The sequence below is a fragment of the Ailuropoda melanoleuca genome, chromosome 2 (assembly GCF_002007445.2).
Source record: "Ailuropoda melanoleuca isolate Jingjing chromosome 2, ASM200744v2, whole genome shotgun sequence".
Classification (NCBI taxonomy): domain Eukaryota; kingdom Metazoa; phylum Chordata; class Mammalia; order Carnivora; family Ursidae; genus Ailuropoda; species Ailuropoda melanoleuca.
In genome coordinates, this window is record NC_048219.1 from 39,725,075 (window position 1) to 39,750,118 (window position 25,044).

A 25,044-nucleotide genomic window follows, 5' to 3' on the forward strand; every position below is an offset into this window, starting at 1 on the left:
TGGAGAAGAGTTTGGAGGATGGGGGCAAGTGGAAGCAGGGAGATTCATAGGGGCTATTCTAGTTCAAGTGAGATTTTAATGCACTGAAATCATGGTGGCAGCAAAAATGAAGTGTATTGTTTTGATGTAGGATGAATAGAACTTCTTGGCCAACTGAAGAAGAGGAAGGGAATTTGAGGAAGGAGGTCAATCATGGATGATTCAACTGAGTAGATGGCAGGTCCATTTACCACAGTGAGGGAGACTGGTTGAGTAAGTGGATGAGGGTGGGGGAGGTTTGGACTAAAGACTGAAAGTCAAGTTTGCTGGCCTAAGTCATAAGCAATGAAATCAATCCAAAAGTGAAATTCATTATCTCATGGGATTAACATGTCCCCCATCACTGGGGCATATACCAACAAGCTAAGCGACCATTTATCAATAATATTTTAACTATGTATCAAGCAGAATTCTAGAGCTGGGGGCGCCTGGGTGGCACAGCGGTTAAGCGTCTGCCTTCGGCTCAGGGCGTGATCCCGGCGTTATGGGTTCGAGCCCCACATCAGGCTTCTCTGCTATGAGCTTGCTTCTTCCTCTCCCACTCCCCCTGCTTGTGTTCCCTCTCTCGCTGGCTGTCTCTATCTCTGTCAAATAAATAAATAAAATCTTTAAAAAAAAAAAAAAAGAATTCTAGAGCTGACTTCCAAATGGTATCTGAGAACTTATAAAAGAAAGCAACAATTCCTGGAAGCCATCACTGGTTGAGTAAGAACTGGTTTTCCCAGATCAGGATCATTTCTCTTGAAGGGAATTTCACTTGCCTTCTAGCTACTGGAAGCTGACACAATATTTTTAAATAAATATTTTATTTAATTAATAGGTTTTCTTTTTGGCAGGGCTACAAACATATAAATGGGAATACTTATATCCTGTTAAGAGACCATTTGACTATCTTCTATGACAATCTTTTAGAAAAGATGGAAAATGTAGGCTGGAAAATATTGAGCTAGTAGGAAATTTGTATACCCAAAGTGAAACTTAGAGCAGCGGGACCACAGAGTACTAAGTTCTCAATCTTGGTTCCCCTCCCTCCCCCATGCTTTATAAAGTCCACATGCAAAACACATTCCCACCCAAAATTATTATCGTCCGGGGGGACCCCTACCTTTCCTGAGAATCACTGTCCTACAGAAAGTGACCATTACTGTTAAGAGTCATCCTAACCCTTAGAAGGTTTAAGTGGATGAGAGTCTGAGAGTAGGTTTGATAATTAGAATGCATAAAGAAACATACTTACCTTATAACAGTTATATGTCTGAAAATCATTTTTTACCTGGAAACAGATTGACAAAACACTTTGTAAACTTGTTAGAAATAATGTTCTTATAATTGTGAGGTAGGATTGTTTACATTTGGTCCTGTTTTCCTTGTGCATCAAATCATACAACACAGGAACAGCACAATGTGAAGTTATTAAAGGACCACATTAAAATAATCTCCTTAGCATTTGAAAAGAAAAGCTTTTAAAAATGACAGTCATATAATCTCATTAGAAAAATGAAATATTGGGGGGGCGCCTGGGTGGCACAGCGGTTAAGCATCTGCCTTTGGCTCAGGGCGTGATCCCGGCGTTATGGGATCGAGCCCCACATCGGGCTCCTCCATTGTGAGCCTGCTTCTTCCTCTCCCACTCCCCCTGCTTGTGTTCCCTCTCTCGCTGGCTGTCTCTATCTCTGTCGAATAAATAAATAAAATCTTTAAAAAAAAAAAAAGAAAAATGAAGTATTGGTATTACATTTTTGTTTATGCATTTCTTTCATGAAATGTTTACAACCCAAGAAAGGATCTGAAACAACAAGTAAAAGAAAGAAATTGCAGCATAAATCCTTAGCAAAATTAAAGCTTTCTACCAAAGGAACGTTAGGAGGAATATTCTTGGCACGTCTATCTCTGATACCGTCAGCACCAAGGAAAGAGAATGCCTGCTGCCAGGGAGGACCATTTACTTTCTCCTTGGGCCCAGTACCCTATGAAAGGTATTCCAGTCCTCTCTGCCGGTGATATTTGATAGCATACCTCAGGTTCTTCTTTATGGAGCTAGCTTTTAGAGGTCAGGTAGAGAAGAGAGCAGAAGATAGCTTGGTGTTCCCACACCACTCACATCCCTTCTTGCTGGAGAAGTACATCTGTGCTATGATGGGTATCAAGGGGAGCTGGTAAAAGTTCCTTAGTCCCAAATCATTCATTCCTTCATTGGTATATCCATCAGACATTTATTAAGTACCCATAATCTGATAGACATGGCCTTTAGCAATGAGGTAAAAACAATATGAAAAAGATGTTCTGTGTTCTTGAGGACCTCAGCAGTTTGGGGGGCAGATTAGAACACCAACGATTATGCTGGACAAGCGCTCTGGTAGAGTTACATAGATATCAATACATGTATAGCTATATGAGACAGCGGAGCAACCAGCTCAGCTCAGAAAGGGAGCAGGGATGAGGAAAATTAAATCGCTAGCTTAATAAATGGCACCAAATTCAAACACAAGCATCATCTGACCAAATTCTTTGGTTACAAAGGGAGCAGAAATGGAAATCAGAAAGAATCTAGGGATAGACTTCCCACTACCTCTATCAGATCTCAACCCAAGTGCACCATCTGAGAAAGATTGTGGGGTGGGGGTAGGGGTGTACCCTTATGTAGAGCTGGAGACCACCTTTGGGGTTTATAGAGTGGATCTTCTGACCACCCAAACTAAAGAAACACTCATTTCCATACGTGTCTCTCCCACACTGTTAGGTTTTATTTTCCTCAAAGCAACTATCTGATACTACCTTATTTGATTGATTTATTGTCCATCCCTCCCCCATAAGGACCTTGTCTGAATGGCACATTGTGGTATTCTCAGACCTGGAACAGTGCCTTATTTTATAGTGGGCACTTAATGAATGAGTTGAATGAATGATCATTAACAATATAAAATCACATCAGGCCGCACTTGAGAACCAATCCTTCCTCCATCTCCGAAATGTCTGTAAGATGTCTAATCTCAGAGGGGCCTCAGAGATCTTCCACTCATTCTTTTCTTCATTCATTTCGGGGGGAAAGACTACGGTGTGGGAGTCAGGGTATGGGGAGTCTCTGTTTCATTCCAGTTATTTCCTCAGAGAGCAGGACCTGGAAGCCAGATCTTCAGAATCCTTCAGCATTACTCTGCTACCTCTGGTTAAACCTCTCCGTGGGGAAAGCAATTTTGGATTATTGCCATGAATGTAATTTTCAAAGCCCCTAGGAAAAAAAGAAAGCAGTGGGAAGCCGCTTCTAGAATTCAGATGAGCCCAACATCATCGTTCTCCTTCCTTGTGAAGGCTCAGCCTTCGGAACTGAATTCTCAGGGCAGAACCACAATATTCGGCTGTAACTATAGCCAGAGGAGATCTGCCTTCCTGCAGCGAGGACATGGGCTCTACATCACACTGGCTGTGATTTTGCACCGTTAAGTCCTTCATTAAAAATTAGGACTGGCAGCAGCCTGCCGCCATTCATTGTATCAAGGTGGGTCACTGCCATTGTGGGTAAGAATGCATGCCCCTGTGCAGCTTCCCCATCTGCAGGGACCGGATAGCACACTGAGCTGATGGCCAACGTGAGTATTTTTATCAAAACTATAAGCAAGCATTTGAAGATGTTAGTTTCTGAGTCCAACTGAGGAAAATATTTTCCCACAGAACTTTAAAGAAGCATGGCATTTTCTCACAGATGTACCACGGCCATCCACGCACACACATTCTATACGCAAACATAGACACAAAAGTTCTCAAAAGCCAAAACTCCCGGGACACAGCTCCTGGGATGCTGCAGGGAGGTGGGAAAGAATGGGGAAAGAGGAACCTATCAGCTCCACCGAGGGGCTTCTCAGAAGTCTTCACCTGCCAGAGGTTTTATTCCAAATAGGAGAAGCTTTTTGTCAGATGAGATCCTCTCATTCGTTTAACAGATACTGTTTATACGCCAGAGGCGTGAGGCTCCGCTCTAGGCCCCAGGAATACAAAACGGATTAGGCTTAGTCTCTGCTTCAAGGTCACAGTCCAGTGCAGTAAAAGAGATGGGTACACAGAGGAGTACAATCCAGCGTGTACGGTTCTGGGATCAAGAAGGGGCATGGGGACATGGAGGAGAGGCCCTAGACACAGACCGCACAGTGTCCTTCAAGGAGATCACACTTTGGAATTTTTCAAATGAAGTTTCACATTTTGGAGGCTCCATTTTCTCCTCTTTGAAATGGGAGGAAGAGAATTAGCCTTCCTGAGTTGTAAAAATCGAGGGCTGTATGCAATACTCAATGAATACATTTTTAAGAAAGAAAAGCAAAATTGAGAACAGCAGGGCCCTCTCCCCAGATGGTGGTGAGCCACTACGCTGCCCTGTGAGTCTAAACCTCTCGGAGAGCTCACGATCTTGACAGTGGAGCTATTTATCAGAATAAGCCCGAGACTCACCTCGAGAAGGGCTGAGTTGAAAAAGAAAAGTCTCCTCTGATTCAGAAACGAATTATTCCTGGGAGGTGGTTTCATGAGTTTTTGTTACAGAAATTGGGGTATGCGCAGGTAATTGGGGGTCAAGAAACAGCCGCCCTGAGAACAATTGCAGGCAATTCTGCAATCACCTGGCTCAGCTTGAATTCTTGGAAGTAGAGCTCCTCTTAGTTTAATAAAAGGTTTCATGTATACCTTGTGGTTCTGTTCTTTATCCCTGATTTTTCCTCCTAGGCTTATGAATAAGGCCTCAGTCACATTTCTCCCTCCGAGACTGGCACGCAGCCCCAGCTGCTCCGACTGGAGGCTGGGAGGTGCCTCCTGGAGGAAGCTGTAGCTGTCTTCTGCCATCTGCTGGCTCCCTCTTTGCACCAGTCTGGAGCTGGCTCTGCATGGATTCTTAGGGAATGGAAACCTCCAGCAGAGAAAGTGTGGGGCAGAGAAGGTTCTCACTTTTATTAAAAAAGAAGGAGATTTGAAGATGGCAAACAAAGTGGCATAGGAGGGCTTTTCCCAGGATGGGGTTGTGTAAAGATGTCGCCATCTCTAATCTCCAAGGCAGTGATTTTTCGATGCAAGATTTTTTCGTTCAGGGAGAACACAGCCGTGTGTCCAAGTTTATTTTCTTTTGTTTTGTTTTTTTTCCCTTTCGTTTTACTTGAATTCTTAGATCATCACCTTATAAGCCTGATCAAATAAGTCACTGCCCCATCTCTGTAGACTGGTTTGAAAGAAACAGCCGCACCCCATGTCGGTGGGAACCGAGATGACAGTAAGCAGGCAGGAAGAGGGAAGGGAGAGGAGAAACATTTCACAGTAAATCGCTGTATTCTTCAATCGGTGCGGCTGACATTTTTTTGAGGATCTGTTATTTACAAGGCTCTGACCCACATGTCTGGGATACAAAAGTGAGTAATATCGGGCCCCCTCTTTCTGGAACCTAAGAATCTAGTGGGAATCAGCTAAATAGAGAATTAAGCAGAGAGGTGCACGTGCTGTGATCAAGGATTGCAGTAAAGGAGCCGAGGGGAACACAGAGAGGAACGTGTGTTTACATCAAACTCAGGCTGCATAGTCAGAGAACACTTCCTGGAGGGGGTGCCTTGAGCTTAAGTTTGAAGATAGTGACTTATCAGAGACTGGTGAGAAGGCCACTCCCATTTCCGGGAGCACCACTTCCTACCCCCAGTGTCACCTGCTACCACCACTGCCTCGGGAGGCCGAGACTCTAGATACAAAGCAGGAGAAGGTTGTTGAAATATTCAGCCTTAGACAAGGAGCAATTGACTCAGCCCAGGGTGATTGGCCAAGGCAGGGAGAAGCAGGCAGAATCATGAGGGAGGGCAGCATGCAGAATCCTGGACAGGAGAGAGCCATTGTGGGACTTTCTCTGAACCTAGAAGAAAGGCAATACCGTTTCTGTCCACATGCTGGATATGGACAATCCCTTCCAGAGAAGTACAGTGAAATATTCAGAAACTCACTAGTGACATCCTCAATCTATCTGAAACATCTGAGTGAACTCATCTAAATATTACAGTAGCTATAGGCTCAAAGATATCAACTACGATGCTATTTAAGATCATAGGTGCAATGCCAACAGTAAGGAAAATGCTTAAGAAAGTATGGTACAGCTTGTCGTGAACCATTAGGTGCCAGGCCATGAAAAATGATAATTTCAAAAACCGCAGAACATGAAAATACTTGTACAAAAAATCATGCTCCAAGCCTACAGGAAAAATAATCAGAAGGAAACATACTAAACTAATAACAGTGGCATTTTTTTCTCTATTGTCTATGTTTTATATAATATATAAAACTCTTATAACTGTTAAAATAATTTCTTTAATACAAAGAAGTCTAAAGGTGAAATGTGTGTCCTGATTAAGGCAGGTGCAAAAAATTTAGCCTACATAATTCATCCTAAATGAATTATCCCCATTTATGTGTTTGTTTCTGATATTTCAGATTCCATTTTCTCCCTAATTGTGTTTCAGTTTGTGTGGTCTATTCATTTTGCTTGTTAAGTCTGTCCTCAATCTTCCCCTTGCCCACACCCCTCCTCCCACCCTGGGTCTGCGGGATGTATTGTGATGTCTGCCCGCTAATTTTGCTGTGACTGGGGCTGGTGTCTGGTTGGTGATTCATGTTTGTTCCTAAGTTGTACATCTGTGTTGGTTGCTTTGAAACAGTGCCCCAGGGAATATGAAAGGCCGTTTGTCTCACTGAGACTGCTTCTTTGCACCAGAATTCTTCCCTGGCTTTTTCTGAATTCCAGCAAGCTCTTCTAGGAGTTTAGAGTTTAGGCACGGTAAAGAACAAAACAAAACAAAACCAAACCAAAAGAGAACAGCCTGGAGAGAGTTTTGGTGTCTGGGTCTAGTCCCTGCTTACCTGGTAGGACTAAGTTTCTGATATACAAACCCTGGGGACAGAATGCCTTGTGACATCCACTTTAAGGGTAATGCCTTGTGGATTTAAACTTTCTGCCCACTAGGAATGCCTCTAGCAGAACATACGGCAGAGTGAGGCCTGGTGGAAACTCTCAGTAGTAAAAGTTCTAAGACTTCAGTAGGCATACCCACTTGGTGCCTGTCTAATATTTTAGCACAGGAACATGCATTCATAATGTTTAATGACTGCTGCTGCATGGGCACTGACCAATTAAATGGATTCAGGCCATAGTGCTAATGCTAGAGACCCCTGCTGTTCTAGACACCAACCCTTTAGTTACTGCATCACTGGGGAGACCAGCAAATTCTGGAGGGCCTGGGGCAACAGCTGGCTGCCAACTGTTACAAAAGTATTTCAGTGTTTTAATATCCATCAAGGCTGAACAGATACATCCAAAATGAATAACATGAGTGCACATGAAACTTCAAAGCTCGTGCCCATTCTTAAGGGCCACGGTCACCTTTTAAGAACTTCCCTCTTTGTCCTTAAGAAGAGTTCAGAGCCAGCGTCAGGACCTACCAGTTCTTCAGGATCTGGGCGGCACAAAGGAGCCCTTATCCACAAAGGAGCTCTTTATTTAGCCCAACAACTAGTATAGATCTCCCCCCAAGGAAAGTTTGCAAGTCAGCTTTCATTATATTTTCACTTGCTGCAATGTAGTTGGCTTACAACATAGCTCTACGTCTAAGCAGGCAGAGAAACAAGCTGGTGTGTGTGAGTGATTGCCCACCTGCCTGCTCGCCTGCAGTCTTTGAAAGGCAGCTCCATCCCAGACCATTAGCCTGCTGTGAAAATCCATGCACTGGTGCCTTGAAAGTCCAAATACATATTGGATTGTTATGGCTCTTTCTTGTCCTTTTAACCAGAGATTCTCACCCGCTGCTTCTTATCAGACACCTGGTGTTTGTAGGTTGGCTAAAAGCAGCTTCTCAGAATGGTCTCCGGGGAAGCATTATAACCCTGCATTCTGTTATTTCTTCTTTCCCGTTTCAAAGAAGCCTACAGCTTCAGGGTCATTTGCTGCTTCTCTTGTCCTCATTCAGGGTAACAGTTAAGGCTGCCCATAATCTTCCTGACTCTCTACATACCAAACACAAATTTTGTTTGAATTCAGAGGAAAAATTGCACTCAGCTAGCCAGCAAGCCATTCTGGTACGCTGTGATTAGAGAAGTCTAGGGTTGTAGAGAAATGAGTTGGAAGACTTGGGTCTTCCAGTACTCACCCTATAAGGTACGAGCATGTAAACTTGAGCAAGTATTTAAAAATTTCTTTAAGCCTCATTTTCCTCAAATGTGGAGTGAGGGCATACTATATACTTTACAGGGTTGTTATGAGGAGTAAGTGGAATCATAGATCAGAAAGCGATTTGTAAACTAAAGAAATATAAGCAGAATTCACCCCAAGAGAGCAGGTTGTAAGAACTAGTGAAAGAAAAGACCTTGAGTTTAGAAATAAATAATGGCAGCTGGATGAGTATGAAGGAAGCCCACTCTTGTGATCTAGCTTGGAAGAGAGAACATTCCCAGCTTCATACCTTCTTCAGAACCTCTCTGCAGAGCTGTAGCAGACCCGCTGGAGTGGTCTAGAGAAATGGTAGGCAAGAGGGTTCCTGGCAGTTTAAAGCAAAGGGAGGTGGTATACCCAAGGAAAATGCATCGGGGATGATGGAGAACATGGGAAGGACACAGAGCCTCATGTGATACCAGGATAGGGAGAGAAGACAAGAGATAGTATCTCCACTGCTCCCATCAGTGTGTTCATTGATCAGAGCTCGTTCGACTAATCTGGGCTGGAGGGTACCTTCCTAGGGTGAGCAGACTGACTAGAAATCCTACTGGTTCTCCTATGCTAGAGCCAGTGGCTTTACCCTCCTCCAGAGACAAAGCTCTGCAGCCCTTGAGGGTAATTTGATATTATCAGATTAATTAAATCATTTTCTGTGGTTAAACTTGCGTATGAATATTAAGTCTCAGACTGGGCCTCCCATCTAATCAGCCAGTAAATGTTTTCAGGATAACACTTTGTTCCTGAAACATGGAGAAATATGCATATTGTATTTTTAATGAGATCGCGATGTTTATTTATGGCAGGAAGAAGCCTCCCAGCTACGAAGACTCATTTAAGTGATAGTTTAGCGTCTGACACTTAGAGCTGTGTTGGATGCTGTCTTTGGGGTTGCTTATTATCACCAAATGATTTTATGGTTGGCTCTTATTCTGAATTTGTCAAAGTTACTCTTGCCCCTGAAAGGCCATGGGGCTTTGCTCCAGGGTTCAAATCCTGCCTCCACTATTCACTAATGACTGGACTTCTGTGGGACTATTTCCTTCATACAAAATGAGAATAATAATGACTACAATTCAGAGCTGTTTGGAAGATTAAAATGGTGTGTCAGGTGTGAAGTTTTGTGTGAGATGCCTGGCACGCATTGGTTCTCCATGTATGTGTGTCACATGTCCTCCTCCATGCTTATGTGACCAGCTTTTTTTGCTTTCTCTTAAGCTTTGATGTGGAAAATGGCCCTTCCCCAGGTCGGAGCCCTCTGGACCCCCAGGCCAGCTCTTCCTCTGGATTGGTGCTCCATGCCACCTTTCCCGGGCACAGCCAGCGCAGAGAGTCCTTTCTCTACAGATCAGATAGCGACTATGATTTGTCACCAAAGGCGATGTCAAGAAATTCTTCGCTTCCAAGCGAGCAGTAAGTACGAGCCCTGGGTGGCCTGCCATCTCACACTTACCTCATCTTTAACCTGTCACAGCAGCAACAACAACTGTTCCCCCTTTAACCCGTGGGAAGGAGGGAGGAGAAAAATGAGCATGAGCAGAGGTGACAGTGATGATCCTTAAAGGCATTAGTGCCCTCCAGCATGAGAATATGTAGCTGGGGTCTCAGGCACAGTGTGCAGTTTTCATCTGTTATTGATACGTTTTTTAAAAATTGTCATTCAACTTCATTTCCTGAACTGTTGAATCATTTATGGGTTGAGAACCTTAACACTTTTTGCAAATCATACTTGAATTTTCCACAGCATGTGCAGTTTGCATGAGGCTACGTTGAAAAAGAAAAACAGTAGTTGGGGACATGCCTCCTTTCTCAGTGGTCTTTGCGTGGTGACATTTAATAAGCTGTCATCCAGCCGCATGTCTGTGTCCCTTATCTGGAACCTTAACTCAATGCCCACTTGTTGCCTGGCTCCTTGGTGAGACACAGCACACTCTGCCACCCTAATAAACACAACTGATGTTTTTGTTTTGCTGCTATTAATCATAGATCTCTAATTTTTAAAGAACAATGGTGGGGTTGTATTACTCGTTTATTAAATTTCTGAAACCAAATAAAGTTGGATGCTGGAATTCATGCCTTAAAAGGTTTCTGGGCACACATACAATTGTTTTTAACATTGTATGTTATAAAAATATTGGTAGCTCCCTAAAGTCTCTGGCCTGGAAATTTCCACTGGGCTCTCTTGTGCTGTTGGAAATGAAGCTATAAAGGGTCAGCCTCTTGTGAAAGGGGCAGGGGACATTTTAAAGCTACCAGTAAGAAAGGATTCCCCAGGGCATTTCTGCCAGAAGCACCCCTGGCCTAAAAATGTCTCAATCATTGGGTGGCCAAAATTCATTTATTCATTCCTTTGGCAAATACTTCCTGAATCTCTCCTATGTACCATGTAGCATGCTAGGCTCTGGGGATAAAAGATTAACAAAACAGTGGAAAAATCATAGAGGAGTTAAAAACAGATATTCTCAGAAAGGTTGCATCCTCTCAGGGAGGTTACAGTTAATAAGAAAGATAAGAGGAACACCCACATAACTCCACTACGGAGTGGAAGGAAACATTAAATGAGCGCTTACCACGGGGCCAGCGGCCCTGACATATGTGTTATTTCTCTTAATCTTCACAACAGTCCTGTCAGGTAAGTCCCAGTCCTGTCAGGTAAGTCCCACTATTATCTCCACAGACCAATAATGAAAGCGAGCCTCTGAGAGACTGAGAAAACTGCCCCCGTCCCGTGACTGTGTGCTATGCTATGTCCCATGATGTAGCTAAGACTGACCATATTTGAACCTTTTCAATTCTGTTTGCCTATGTTCTTCAAACTGCAAAGGAGAATCTCTACCACCCGGTAGAAAACAGGTGAGTGCAGAGTCAGGATGCCTGAAGCTGAGGGAGAGGTCCACTTGGCGGCAGATGTAGAACTGAGGATGTTTCTGATCAAGGCTGGTGTGGGGGCTTGGCTGGGTCTACCTGGAAGTTCCTCTTTTACCAAGAGAAACACCTCTCTAGACGCTGTAGGTGGAGAGCATAGGAATCGGGGTGAGCTGAAAGCAATTAGAGCTTCATTCACATAGCGTTTGTCAGGTAAAAGACTAGCTTCGGGAGGCAGCTCACAGTTCCCCAAACTCTTGCCAAACAGCATGATGAGTCTCAGGGTCATTCCAGGGCTTCCCAGAAGGTTCTAGCTGAATTTCAGATTAAACTCTGAAGATCTTTTTTAAGAACAAAACGTTATGAAAATTTTGAACCCGAAGAGAACTTAGAGATTACAGTCCCACTCAGTCTACAGCTCTAAAAAGAGAGATCTAATTCGGAATGACTCTGCATGTAGGGTCCCTAATATTCACCATTTATCCTCTTTTCAATTTACCGACCAGCAAAATTTTCCCCCTAACTTAGAACCTACATAGTATTGGCAACTTTGAATTTAGGCAAGTAAGAATTTTAGGTGTAAGTTATCCAGTATCATTCTCACTGTTTTGTTTTGTTTTGTTTTTTGGTTTTTTTTTAAGAAAAAGACTTCTTAAAATTAAAAGGAAAAAAATATAGAAAGGACACACTTTCATAAAAAAGAATAGCTCTTCTCAAGAAAACAGTGGGCAACATAAGATCACCCTATCAAAGATACTGATAATAGAATCTGTTAAAATCTTTGAGTGAATAAAAATGGCACAATTTTTTATTTTACAAATGTTTCAACATTACAGTAAAACTTTTATATATTTATCAGTTTAGGAATTTAGATTCCTCAGTACAACAAAAAGAGGAGCTTGAATAATATCCAGATTTTTCTGGTATTTTACTTTATCAGAACCATGCTGGAAAGTCCAGTTTCACACAACTAGCTTGAACTAAACTGAAGTAATGCTCTCAGAAGTATTTCGCCTGATTATTACTCTTCAGAGTGAATGAAATGAATAGAGGAACAGCAACCCCCCAAGCCTCTCACTGCTTTTCCTGCCTTCTACCAATGGAGCCAAGAAAAAGAAGGACAATGATAGGTCTAGAGTCTTGATGTGAAGGTCATTGGGTGGGGGCTATGTGATGCTCCCTGCTCAGGAGCTCCTCATTTTCGGCACAGGGCCATCGTGGATTTATGTAGGAAAACTTGCATAATCCCTGTCTTTATTAAACCCCAGTGGTAGAGACAACATGAGCTTTTCCACGTTTCTCATCTGAACACTTTCAGAAGAGTAAGAGGAAACATAGAGAGATATTAGGTGAGTGAGAATATGTGAGCAAGAAGATATTAGGAGTAAAAATGTGAATGGAAAATTGGCTTTAACTTTTAGCAAGAAAAGAGAGGTTGAAATAAGGCTTTCTAGTAAAGAAAACAAGATCATCATTGGGTCCCCTGAGGAAATTTCGGATGCTTTCCTAGATGTGGCAATACTCTGCTGATTTCTCTTTTGTTCCTGTGTTGTAGTCATCTCTAACGTAATGCCTTTGTCCACCGAGGTACGGATTTCCCAATGGGAACATAAAGTACTGGAAACTGGTGAGACCAGTTACGTTGTTCAAAACTGTGGCAGGAACCACCCTGAACAGGATGGAGTTGTGACAACCCACCTGCGAATCCACAGGGAAGGAAGATCCATATTTCCTTCACTTGGTCACACCATTTGCAAAGCCTTATATAGGCAAAGAGCTTTTTTTTTAAGCCACCATTTGTGTGAGAAATAAATGGTCTCTAGAGAGAGCACTCAAGGGAAATAAGGCCTAAGAATGAAGAGGAAAAGCATTAATAACTGCTCATTTAAATTTAAGACCAGTTTATTAATGGGCTACCAAAGAAGTACAATGCGGTGCTTGGGATTTGAGTTAGAGCTACAGCCATCACACTTACTAGCATCCTGACTTTGGCATTGCATCTCTTTTACAGTGTCTAAATTATCTGTAAATAAAAGTGCACGTAAAATAAAAGTGCATTTCCCATGTGCTAGGTACTATTTAAAGTACATGTGTTAACGCATTTAATTCCCATAATCTTACTTTAATTAGTACTGTAATTTTCTTGTCTTAAAGACAAAGACACTGATGCTTACAGAAGTTAAGTAACATGCACAGTAAATGGGTATCCAAGGCTTAAATCCAAGGAGTGTGGATGATTAAATCATATGGATATTTAGTAAAAATACAGACTCAAAATGAAGATGAAAAATAGAAATAATGATATTAATCTCTGCCTGCTTTCCCAGCTGTTATGAGGATCATAGTCATTCTTTCTTTTACCAAAAACTTTTAAATTTAAATTTAGGCACTTGCTAACAAATAAAACATTTTCTGTGTCTTCAAGGGAGCTAAAAGATTAGCGAGTCTATAGGCAATTTTGATATCTTTGAGTAAGGGCAATCACAGAAGGGTTTGCAGAGGACTTTGAAAGGTCTGGCCAGGCAGGGGAGTAGCCCACGTTGAGCAGTTAGAGCTCAGCTAGAAGAGTTAGCCAGGGGGAGGGTATGCAGGAAGAAGGGCCATGTGCTGTCTACTCTTTAGTTGTCTGGAGCATTATAGAGGAGCACAGGTCAGTGCAGTTGAGGCAGAGAGTGTGAGTGGAGGGGGAAGTGGTGAGAGGCAAGGCAGGAGGAGTAAGCAGGAACCTCATCATGAATGCCTATCCGAAGGAGTTGGTCTTTATGCTGAAGGAAATCAGTGGGGAGCTACTAAAGGTTTTTAAGCAGGAAAACACATAAGCAGAGGAATGTTTTTGAAAGATAGTTCTGATTACAGTGAAGAGTGGTTTGTAGGGTGGACAAGCCTAAAGACTAGTGTCCAGGAGCCAAATGGAAGACTGCTTTGGTAATCTCCATAATAGAGGGTAAGGATCTACCTTAGAGCAGATCCAATGGGCAATTAATAAGTATTTGCAAGTTAGCATAAGCAGGGTCTGGTGGCTGACTATGGGGGGACGTTTCAGGCTTGACCAACAAGACAGCTGGTTGCGCCATTTTTGGGGGCCAAGAACATTCTCTCATCACATGAAATGTTGTATGTGAAAATGCTTTGTAAACTGTAAAGTACAATATTAGTTCTCTTGACTGCAATAGGGGCAGATATGACTCTTCTGAAAAACTTCTCACCAGTGGGGAAGATAGACATGCAATTCTTTAATTATAATAATAATGATACCTACTACTAATAAGAATAACTGTAACTAATGAGTAAATGCTTTTATGTACCAAGCATTATTGTAAGAGTTGTACATGTATAATAACTCATTTAATTCTTACAACACCCTACTTTACAAATAAAGAAATTGAGGCCTAGAGAGGTTGGGTAATGTCTTAGAGCTAGTAGTTGTGCAACTCAGAAACAGACCAGTGCTGTCTGGCTCCCAAAATCTGTGCTCTTGACTACGATAATATATGTCTCTCTGTAAGACTAAAATCAGTGTTACAAGTGAAATTCTATCTGTAATGACACAGAAAAGGACAAAATTAATGCAATCCAGAGGGTATAGCAGAAGGAAGTAACATTTTTGCTTTCTGGAAAACCGTTTCACTGTTTAGTGCAGAACTACACTCATGAAGATCTATGGGGGTTCTCATTACATATATTCTACAAAATTGTAATGTGCTGGTTTTGTCACTAGATGTTGCTCGTGCCATGATTCTGAACATCTGGCACTGCCCTCTTAGCGGTTTGGGAAACTAAGAAGTATATCAGTTTTCATAATTAGTCATAATTAATTTTGTTATTTCCATGTCATCTTATTCTAATCATTAATAATATTAAATTGTGATTAAAAATTTTAGATCAGTTTCATAAATAATCTGGCTGTATTCAGATAGGAATTTTGTTTTGTTTCTTTCCTGCACTTGCTATAAATTACCTATAAATTGTCTGATCCTTTCCTCTAGCAGCTACTACCTAATACATAGCATGAGCTTTTGTCATTCAAATCCTTTAAGGGAACCAGTGCTGGGGACCTGCAAGTCCATCTCTTGCTTCTGAATTTTCTGCTTTCCTAAACTCCAGAAGTTCCATGATGATAAAGTCATGCTGACGTGGTACCCCCTTAGTGTTTACCTCCCTTCAGTCATTACTTTGTACCATTTTAGTAACTCCCCATTCATTCAACAATTCATCATCTTTAGGTCTACATATGTATGAGATTTTACTTGTCTGTTTAGCTTTTACTGAGTATTTAGACTCCTGAAATCCAGGAGCCTTAGATGACCTATTAACTCTTAACTCCACTACCTTATATCCCCAACTCAGCCCAATGCCTTATAAACAATGTGAACTTCATAGTAGAAATCTGAACAAATAGCAAGCTATTTCACCTATGGAGAGTTCATCTCAAGATAATAGCTTGGGAAGGGGCTGCTCTCGGTACAGTTCACCACCCTACATTTATCACAACTGCTCCTCTCTGCACCTTCTTCTGGCTCTCCTTTGGCTTTTCTCCAACACCTCTGAGGCTTTTACTTGGGCTCCCTTTCTCTATATTCCCCCATCTCCAGAAGCCACTCCCTGCCATTGCTCTACCTTTCCTCACTGTTGTAGGTAACTCTGAAATGTATAGCTCCAGTTCCCATATATCAGTCTTCCTGTTTGATGTCTCCACTGGGATATCATTGAGGATGTTAAAATTCAGCTTGTGGGAAAGCGACACATCTCCTCCCCCAGTCTTCTCCTTACTTTCTTATTTTTGCTCATGACTTCACTATTTTCCCACACACTCCTTTTTTAAACTGACATAGTATTTCTTTATGACCCCTTAGCCAATTAAATGCTGAGTCCTTGGAAGAGACTTAGGGTCTCTTCAACTTGTCTTTTCCCATTTCTTCCTCTGTCTCACCAATTTCTTCCCATCTGAATGACTGCATTGTCCCCCTAACCATTCTTCCTGGCTCTTTCCTGTCTCCAGTCTGTCTCTTGGTGTCCATAGGATTTTACTTTCTAAAGCACTTTTCTGTTTGCCTATCTCACTCAAAACCTTGACAAGCTCCTTTCTTCCCTGTGAGTTAAGCACCACCTCCACAACCGTGGTCCATACCACCCATAAGATGAGTGTGGGGGACCTTTTAATCTTATCCTCTAAAAACATCTCTAGCTAATGTGTTCAACTCTGCCCAAACAGCCACCAGGCATCTCAGTGAGCATGTTCAGTACTTTCCGATGTCAATGCCTTTGCTCTGGCCATTTCTCTCATTGGTGGCGTCTACCATCCATGCTTTTTAGAGCCTGCCCTTCAAAGTTCATCTCAAAACCACTCATTCAATCAAGCCTGTCCTACTTCCTCTAATTTGTAATTATTACCTCTCCTTTACACCCCATTAAGTTTCCCCATGAAGTGTTTGCAGTTCTCATTCTGTATCTGTCGTGGTGTTTTGAATATTTTTTCTGTCTCCCCTACAGTGTTGTAACCAGGGGTTGGGGGTGGGTCATGGATTTTGTGTAATTCAATCTGCCAACTATGCAGGGTCATCATAAAATAGTTGTAATATAATGGTTAAAAGCACAGATTTTTGGAATCAACAATCTTAGCTCTTCCACTTACTATGTGCTCGTTAAGCAGTAGCTTAACTTCTCCAAGCCTTGATATCATCTTTAAAATGGGAATATTAAGGGTACCTGCCTTAAGCCTTGTTACAAAAATTTAATGAGACAATGCACATAAAGTGCTCAGTGCGGGGCCTGACATAGGCTAATCACGCAAAGGATGCTCTCGTCAGTATTCTTTTTGTAGTCATTGTACAAAGTAGATGCACAAGAACTTGACTAGAGTGACTTGAAGGGGGACTTCTAGCTAAAGACAAAGGTAGAAAGCAAAGTATTATATTAGATAAGACCCCCAAGTAAAAGCCCGTGTTAGAGAAGAGGCGCACATGGATTTATGTGTTGTTCAGCTCTGCATCTCTATGTCCCATATAATGCCTGATACAGGACAGGTGCTTAATAATCATTGGCTGCGCTCACGTTATTAACAAATAAGGTGCCGTATTTGTTATGGCAGTCATGAGGGCAGAGAAGATCAGACAGTGAAGGAAGCTTGTTGTCAACCAACTGCTGTGCAGCTGTCTCAATTCATAAATAATAAATTGGCCTGATGTTGTGTCCTCAGCTGATAATAATGTGTCTTCTGATGACTTTATGGAGAGCTTGCTGAATGTGGGCTTAGGAAGATTTATGGAAGTATGTGCCAAAGAGAGAGTGCATTTCTGAAAACATGCTTTCGACTGTTCCTAAGTACAGATTTACATAACACTAGGTACGGCTTAATCAGGTCTTTCGGACAAAATGAGCAAGAGTGATATGGTAATAGTAGGCTCAGTCCGTACACTCCCATTAAAAGCTTTTCCTTGGGTACTTTAAGAAAAAAAGTTATATTAAAAACAAAAAGTAATGGGATTCCCAGACAGAAATCTGTGTTTAAATGGCATTGGGGCTGTGGTTCAAATCAACAAAAACCAGGAAATCCAAAGTTAACCTTTATCCAGACTGTTGTGCCATTTTTTCCAACTCTGTGTGTGCTTGTGAGCAGCCTTCCCTTTGAATTTCCTGGCTCTGGCAACCAAGCTGCTTTGAATTACAGTACTCTGGGTCTGCTATTTAATGGGAATGTACCCTGAGGATATATGCTTACTTGCAAGTGCTCTTCTGTGTTACTGTAAGCCCAGGAGCCACGAACCTGGTATTTTGTTCTATCAAATTGCTAAGGTTCCCGTTTATGCTTAGGTCAGTCCTGCCTCATATCCAGGTTGAAGAACTTGTGTAACATTTGTGTTGCTAACACTGATATGCTTTACTATTACACCTTATATGTCCTAGTTATAATTCAAATTCATTTTTACATGTTTCTTTTCTCTCTTTCTACCAGACATGGCGATGACTTGATTGTAACGCCTTTTGCCCAGGTATGTGTCATGCTGGCCCTGGCTCGCTCTCCCTCTGCCCCTGGGTGCAGTTTCTAAATATAGCCTCTGAACCTACCCATTCATCTCCCTTTGTTCCTAACCATCCTGATCATTGTCCTTCCAGGTCCTCGCCAGCTTGCGAAGTGTGAGAAACAACTTTACTGTACTGACAAACCTTCATGGAGCATCCAACAAGTAAGCGTGGACTTTTTGTGGAGTTATGAATCCCTTCCATAAAGGCAAAAACATTAAGCCACATTAAAAAGAAGAAGAAGAAAAAAAAAACTATTGCATGGAAATTTGCCCTACAAACTAGGTTAGGACACATGATGAAATTTGAGAATAGGATGGAGCACCATAGTATTTTAGAACTGGTAAGATGTTAGAAATTAGTCTGGATCTTGTGAATCTTTGTACCCTTAACACTTTGTAGACATTGAGAGTTCAATTAGTGGAAGAGTGAGATGAGGATTTTTGTTGACATTTATATTTACTACTTTGGAGAATATGAATACTTGCCAGTAACAGCCATAAATTCTCCTAAAATTCTTTTGGAATAGCTAGTAATGAACTCAGAGATTCAAATGCAAGATTAAAGGTAGCAAAAAGTTCAAGTCCAATTTGCCTTTCTTTGATATTATATAAACAGGTTCATGTAATTTGATGAATAAGAGTGGAGTTATCTTCTCCTCCGCCCCCAAATAACTATAACCTTGGTCATTTCAATGAACATTGCTGAACCTTGGTCTCCTCATCTTTATAATGAAAGGTTTGAACTTGATATTCCCGCATAACTTTCTCCTCCAAAATTATTTCAATCTGTGAGTCTAAGTGTTGTGCAGTTCACTGTCCAGCGTTTTAAAAGATCACCACAGGGTTCAGAAGGTCCTAGAATCAATGATCGTGGAATGGCACCCAAGGCACCGCATGGTCCAACTCAAGTTAGTCTGATTGATAGTTAATTGGGTTTATACATGAAGCTAGAGCCTTGCCCAGCCTCTTGTGTAGTGATACTCCTTGTTTGTTCATTTATTAAATGATTCACCCAAGAAGTACTTATTTAGTATATAGTATTCATCCATGCATACATGTGTGTTTTTGACAAATATTTATTGGGCACCACCTTTTACTGGAAACTGGTAATATAATAGTGACCAGAACGGAGAAGTTTTCTGCCCTTTCAAAGCTTGCATTCAAACAGGAAGTGCCAGAACATATGGTGGTGAATAATCAGACCAGGTCTCTGGCCACGTGGGATCACATTCTAACAACTGTGGTCTGATTGTCCCCTGCATGTTCTATTTTCCATCCTAATTATGGACTTACTGTTCTGTCTTCCTAAAATGTCTCTCTCCACCTGCCAGTGATCGCCTGGCTAAATCCTCCTTGTCTTTTATAGCTCATCTCTAGTATCACCTTTACCAGTATGCTTCCCCTGACCCCACCAAGCCTGGCTGACTGCCCCTCCGTGGCCCCAGAGCACTCTCCCAACCTTATCACACCATTTTTGGGTCTCTGTCCACCGCTAGACTGTGTGTCCTTTGAGGCCCCTTTAGAATTACATTTACTTTTCCTTGAATTTCCAAGATGTAGCAAAATGCCTGACACATAGTGTATGCTCCATAAATATTCATCACACACATAAATTTTTGAGTAAATAATTGTTGGACAGAGACCACTAATTTTTTGGAAAGTTATTTTTTCAGAAGAGATTCCTTCCCTTTACCCACCTTTTTTTCTTTACAGACTAGGGCCTCTGGGGCCATACCTATTGATTTCATAACTCAATCCTACCACTTGACAGCTATGTGACTTGTGCACAACTTCTCTACATCTCAGTTTCCCAAGCTATAAAATAGGGTTGCTCTGAGGATGAAGCGAGTTGCTATTTGTAGAGCATTTATAACAGCATCTAGCACATCGTAGGTGCTCCATAAACGTGAGCTATTATATTGATAGTTGACATTTGTCTTGCTGAATCTAGACAGTGTAACACTTTGGAGTTTTCATGTCCATTATCTCAGAATCACCATAAATGCTATGCGTGACAGGTGTTGTTGCCCCCACTCGGTGGACAAGGAGACAAAGCCTAGGGAGATTAAATGACTTTCTCAAGAACACACCACTTCTGGTGAAGAGCAGAGTCAGACCTGAAGCCTGATAGCCTGACTGTCACTGCTGTGTACTTTGTAAGGAAAAACCTTCGTTTTTCTTCCTATGTAAGAGAAAACCCAGTTTTTCCTGTGTTTTTCTTCCCTGTGAGTCTCCTTAACAAACAGAAAACACTTCATTTCTGACACTGTGGTCACGAAATGTGTGGAGGTCCCCCACTCTCGCAACAACAAGCAAGTCTCGGACACCAGCTGGGTGTCCTACAATGTAACTTGGTTCTGACACTACCTACCTGGAGATGCCATCAGATCCTAGATTAAAAGCTCCATCCCGCAGGGCTGCCTCCCACTCAGATGTCAGTCACCGCTCAGGTTATCATCTGTGCTCACCTATGGCATACAGATTGCAGCTTCCAGTCGCCCCTCATCAGGTTCAATTAATTTGCCAGAGTGGCTCATGGAACTCAGAGAAACACTTACTTACCTTTACCAGTTGAGTGAAGGACGTGATAAAGGCGCACATGCACAGCCAGATGAAGACCTACCTAGGGCGAGGTCTGGGAGGATCCTGAACACAGGAGCTTCTGTCCCCATGGACTTGGGGGGCATCGCCTTCCCAGGGTGGATATGTTCACCAGCCTGGAAGCTCTCTGACCCGATGCTATTGGGATTTTATGGAGGCTTCATCACATAGATATGATCAATTATTAACTCTGTTTTTAGCCCCTCTCCCCTCTCTGAGGGATGGGAGGTGGGGCTGAAAATTCCAAGCCCTTAATCATGGCTTGGTCCTTCTGGTGACCAGCCCCTCCCGGGAGCCGGCCCAGAGTTGCCTCATTAGAACAAAAGATGCTTCTAGTGCTCTTATCACTTAGGAAGTTACAAGAGTTTTAGGAGCTCTGTGCCAGGAATTGGGGGCAGAGACCAATATATTCTGTTTCTATTACCTCACATCTTTGCATTCACTACACCCATTAAGTCTTTTTGGTTATGGGAAGAAATCTCTAAAGGTTTTCTTTTTTTTTTTTTAAAGATTTTATTTATTTATTTGACAGAGATAGAGACAGTCAGTGAGAGAGGGGACACAAGCAGGGGGAGTGGGAGAGGAAGAAGCAGGCTCCCAGCAGAGGAGCCTGACGTGGGGCTCGATCCCGTAACGCCGGGATCACGCCCTGAGCCGAAGGCAGACGCTTTAACCGCTGTGCCACCCAGGCGCCCCTAAAGGTTTTCTTTTAACAGAGAGTCATTTAGGAAGAACTTATGGAATAGGTGAAGGTCAGAGAACCCAAAGGCAGAGACATGAGCTAGGAGAGTGTTTTCAGAATTAAAATATTAGGAGTGAATGGGGCNAACAGAGAGTCATTTAGGAAGAACTTATGGAATAGGTGAAGGCCAGAGAACCCAAAGGCAGAGACATGAGCTAGGAGAGTGTTTTCAGAATTAAAATATTAGGAGTGAATGGGGCACCTGGGAAACAGTTAGTTAAGCATCTGACTCTTGATTTGGGCTCAGGTCATGATCTCGGGATCCTGAGATAGAGCCCTACGTCTGGCGCCTCAATGAGTGTGGAGCCTGCTTGAGACTCTTTCTCTCTGCCTCTGCCCCTCCTCCAACTCCCTCTCAAAATAAATAAATAAGTAATTTTTTAAAAAATGTTAAAATATTTGGAGCAAAGCCCTGGACCAAGAAATGATGGAGGTGGGAACTGGGGAGGAAAGATTAATAAGGATACATTTCAGAAGATTCAAGGTCGCTGTACTGCGTAGCTCTAGGGCAAAGGGGTGCGGGAGGGTTTCAGTTACTGTGTGTTAGCAAGTAACTTGAATATTCTTTTTCTGTAACTATGGGGGTATTCCACCTAACCATACTGAAGAATAGGCTATGTCAGCTCAAGCTACTTTCTTGAGAATCAGGTCTTTCCACAGCTTTGAGGGTTTTGAGACACATAAACCTTCAGGAACTAGAATACCCTAAGACCGCAATTGTCACATACAGAGCTGACCCAGAGTGCACTCTCACACTGTGGCTGAGGACCACTCTCCAAATCATGACCCTTTGCATTGCCTTTGGTCCACACCAAACCACACTCACCAAACAGAATAGATCTCCAGCAGTAGGGTAATTGTATCTGATGATCTTTCTCAAATCCATCCCCATATTTGTACAGAGTTGATCCTCTTATCGATTCCAAGTATTTTCTTGAAACCAACACCACCTAACCAAAGGTCAAGGCAGGGCACAGGTACCACTAAAACTTCACCAGGAGTTGAGATTGCCTGTCTAGCTCAGGCTGAAAACTGAATGATAGGCTTTAGTTACTAGTGAAGCAGCCTAGCAGGGGCCAATGGGAAAACGGAGTGTTCATTTAATGCAGTCCATCCTATTCCTAATCATTACCCTCAAACAAACAAAGAAAACTGAGGACAAGAACAATGGATCCACCATACTGAGAGCATTTCCCCCACATATTCATTTGTCTTAACAACTGAAACTGTAAGATTCATGGAGCGCACAAGTTGCTTTCTGGGATATTTGACTTGGGTTCCAGGGTGCCACTCCTTTCCTTAAATGTAACATTTAAGCAATAATTCTGTCCTTGGAATGGTTTTCTTGAGACATCTGGATAGTGTGGTTTATTATATGAAAAGGAACTCCCACATAGAACTATACTTCTCATAAGTCAAGATTTCCTTTATCTTTTGGCTCTTTGCTCTGCACAAAAATAGCTCATTGTCTGCCTGAGCTTTACCACCCAAAGGGTAAAAACCTCAGTTTCTGTTGAGGTGATTTCCTTGCACTTCCATGAAATGTTCCATTGAGAGATGCTTGATTGGGCCTGTATTTCTTGGCTTCAAATTAAAGCTTATTATTTCTTGAGTCCCAGGAGTTAATTTTGAAAATATGGCTTTCATTTAGAGCTGTTAATTCAGATAAGCATCACTAAAGCATTTACTGGCTTCAGCTGATGGAGAAATCACTTATGAGTGAGAATGCCCACCATTCTTCAGTCTGATAACCAGGAAATAGAGCAGCTGGGAGTAAAGAGGTGTCCCCCATCATTCAACTGTTCCTCTAACATCGTAGAAATTACCAGTGGCTATCAGGAAATCATGTAACATCTCTGTATCAACGTTCTTCTGAGACATAATTTAATCAACATGCATGTAATCTTTGAGAAAGAATTAATAACCACTTAATTTTGTTTTCAATGTATATCTTTCATTGCTTTATGTCCTTTGGCATGGAATTTAAATTAGCTGAGAATAATAAAATCTCAAGCATTCAGAGGGGAAAGAACCCAGCCAAATTTCCTCAGAATAAGTGAGGAAATATATGTAAAAGTGCTCACACAGGAGCTGGCACATTGTAAATTAGCAGTAAATGTGAGTTGCCTCCTGCTTTCCCCAAGTGAGGAAGAAACCAAGAGGTTCAGTGAGTTGCCGAGGGCTATACAGTTGGAAGGGGCCAGAGCCAGGATTAGGATTCCTGTCTTCTTATTCATAGTCCAGCTCTTTCTCCCCTATGTTATTCAGGGCTGTAAAATATTAACTGCTGTGGCCAAATTATCCTCCCTTTTAATATCACCATCTTTAATCCAGGCATGTAACTTCTTACTATTCTTCTATAGTTAGGGACCACTGGAAACTGGGCAACCAATGACATTTTTTTCTGGCACTCATGACAGGTTCTAATTGGCACTTTCATGCCCTGTAAGCAATAATGCAGCTTCCAGAAGTCATTCATTTATTTAATATGTGTTGAACCTCTTTTTTGCACCAGGTCTTGGGAATAAGTGGTAAACCAAATAAATATGGCTCTTGCCTTTGCAAAGCTTACACACACAGATGCTAATCTGAATTAACAACTCTAAATAAGAACTATGTTTTCAAAATTAACTCCTGGGACAAAGGAATTTATGTAATTTGTGTCATTTTCAAGAAGTCATTGGGAGAATTGGGTGCTGCAAATAGCCAAACTGTTAAGAAAGCAGAGATTCCCAAACATTTAGGGTCCCCTAGTTCAATGTCTCCTTGCACAAAAGCCTTCTTTGGAACTCAGGAAGACAGGTAAAATAAAATTATTAACGACATGTTATTAATCCAGTGAATACATATTGAATACCTCTATCATAGCAAATATTTTGTCAATTCCAAGGTTACAAAGATGAAGGAGATCCAGTCTTTACTCAAATTTCTCACAGGTGAATGGAGACAGACAAGAAAATAGAAACTGTAGGAACTGCAGGACCCTCTGAGCAGCGCTAGGGTGGGGCAAAGGCAGCAAGCCACGAGGAGCACAGAGGGTGACTACTCACAGGGCGGAAGGCGCAGTTGAGGAAGTGATGGCTGAGGGGATTCCTTGTACAGGGGAAGGAGTCTGCCACTCACAAAGGAGGAAAAGAATGAGTGGAGCAAAATACATGCAAAGGCCCAGTAATGTGAACGCATGCTGGGTTTGTGGGAATAGTGAGTGGTATATAGAACCGAGACAGTAGAGGAAAAGGAAACCAGATAAAACATTCATGTGGTATTTGACTCCTCAAATGATTGTGACATCAAGGGTTCATTCAATCAACAGTTCACCGACATTTATGGAGTGCCGACTGTTTGTGAGGCAGGCTGGTGGAGACCACGGGGGATATACAGAAAGGAGTCGGCACTGGATCCCCCCATCAAGGGGTCACAGATTAGTGATGGGGGTAATATGCACGCTTATGAGTTGTAACAGGAGGAAATGACGCTAAAGGTACAAAGCACCATGGGATATTAGAAGAGGGGTCCCTTTTAGCTAATATGATGACATCCTTTGCAGGAAAATGGCGTTT

At 42.1% G+C, this 25,044-nt stretch overlaps 1 protein-coding gene across 5 annotated transcripts in view; it reads left to right on the forward strand.

Moving 5' to 3' along the window:
* PDE4B (phosphodiesterase 4B) overlaps positions 1 to 25,044 on the forward strand; it is a 438,005-nt gene that overhangs the window by 307,177 nt on the left and 105,784 nt on the right. For all 5 annotated transcript variants that reach the window (XM_019804216.2, XM_019804217.2, XM_034653634.1 and 2 more), the window contains 3 exons: positions 9,473 to 9,667; positions 18,072 to 18,108; positions 18,233 to 18,303. In XM_019804216.2, coding sequence (XP_019659775.1) covers positions 9,473 to 9,667; positions 18,072 to 18,108; positions 18,233 to 18,303 — 303 coding nt within the window. The remainder of the gene's footprint in view (positions 1 to 9,472; positions 9,668 to 18,071; positions 18,109 to 18,232; positions 18,304 to 25,044) is intronic.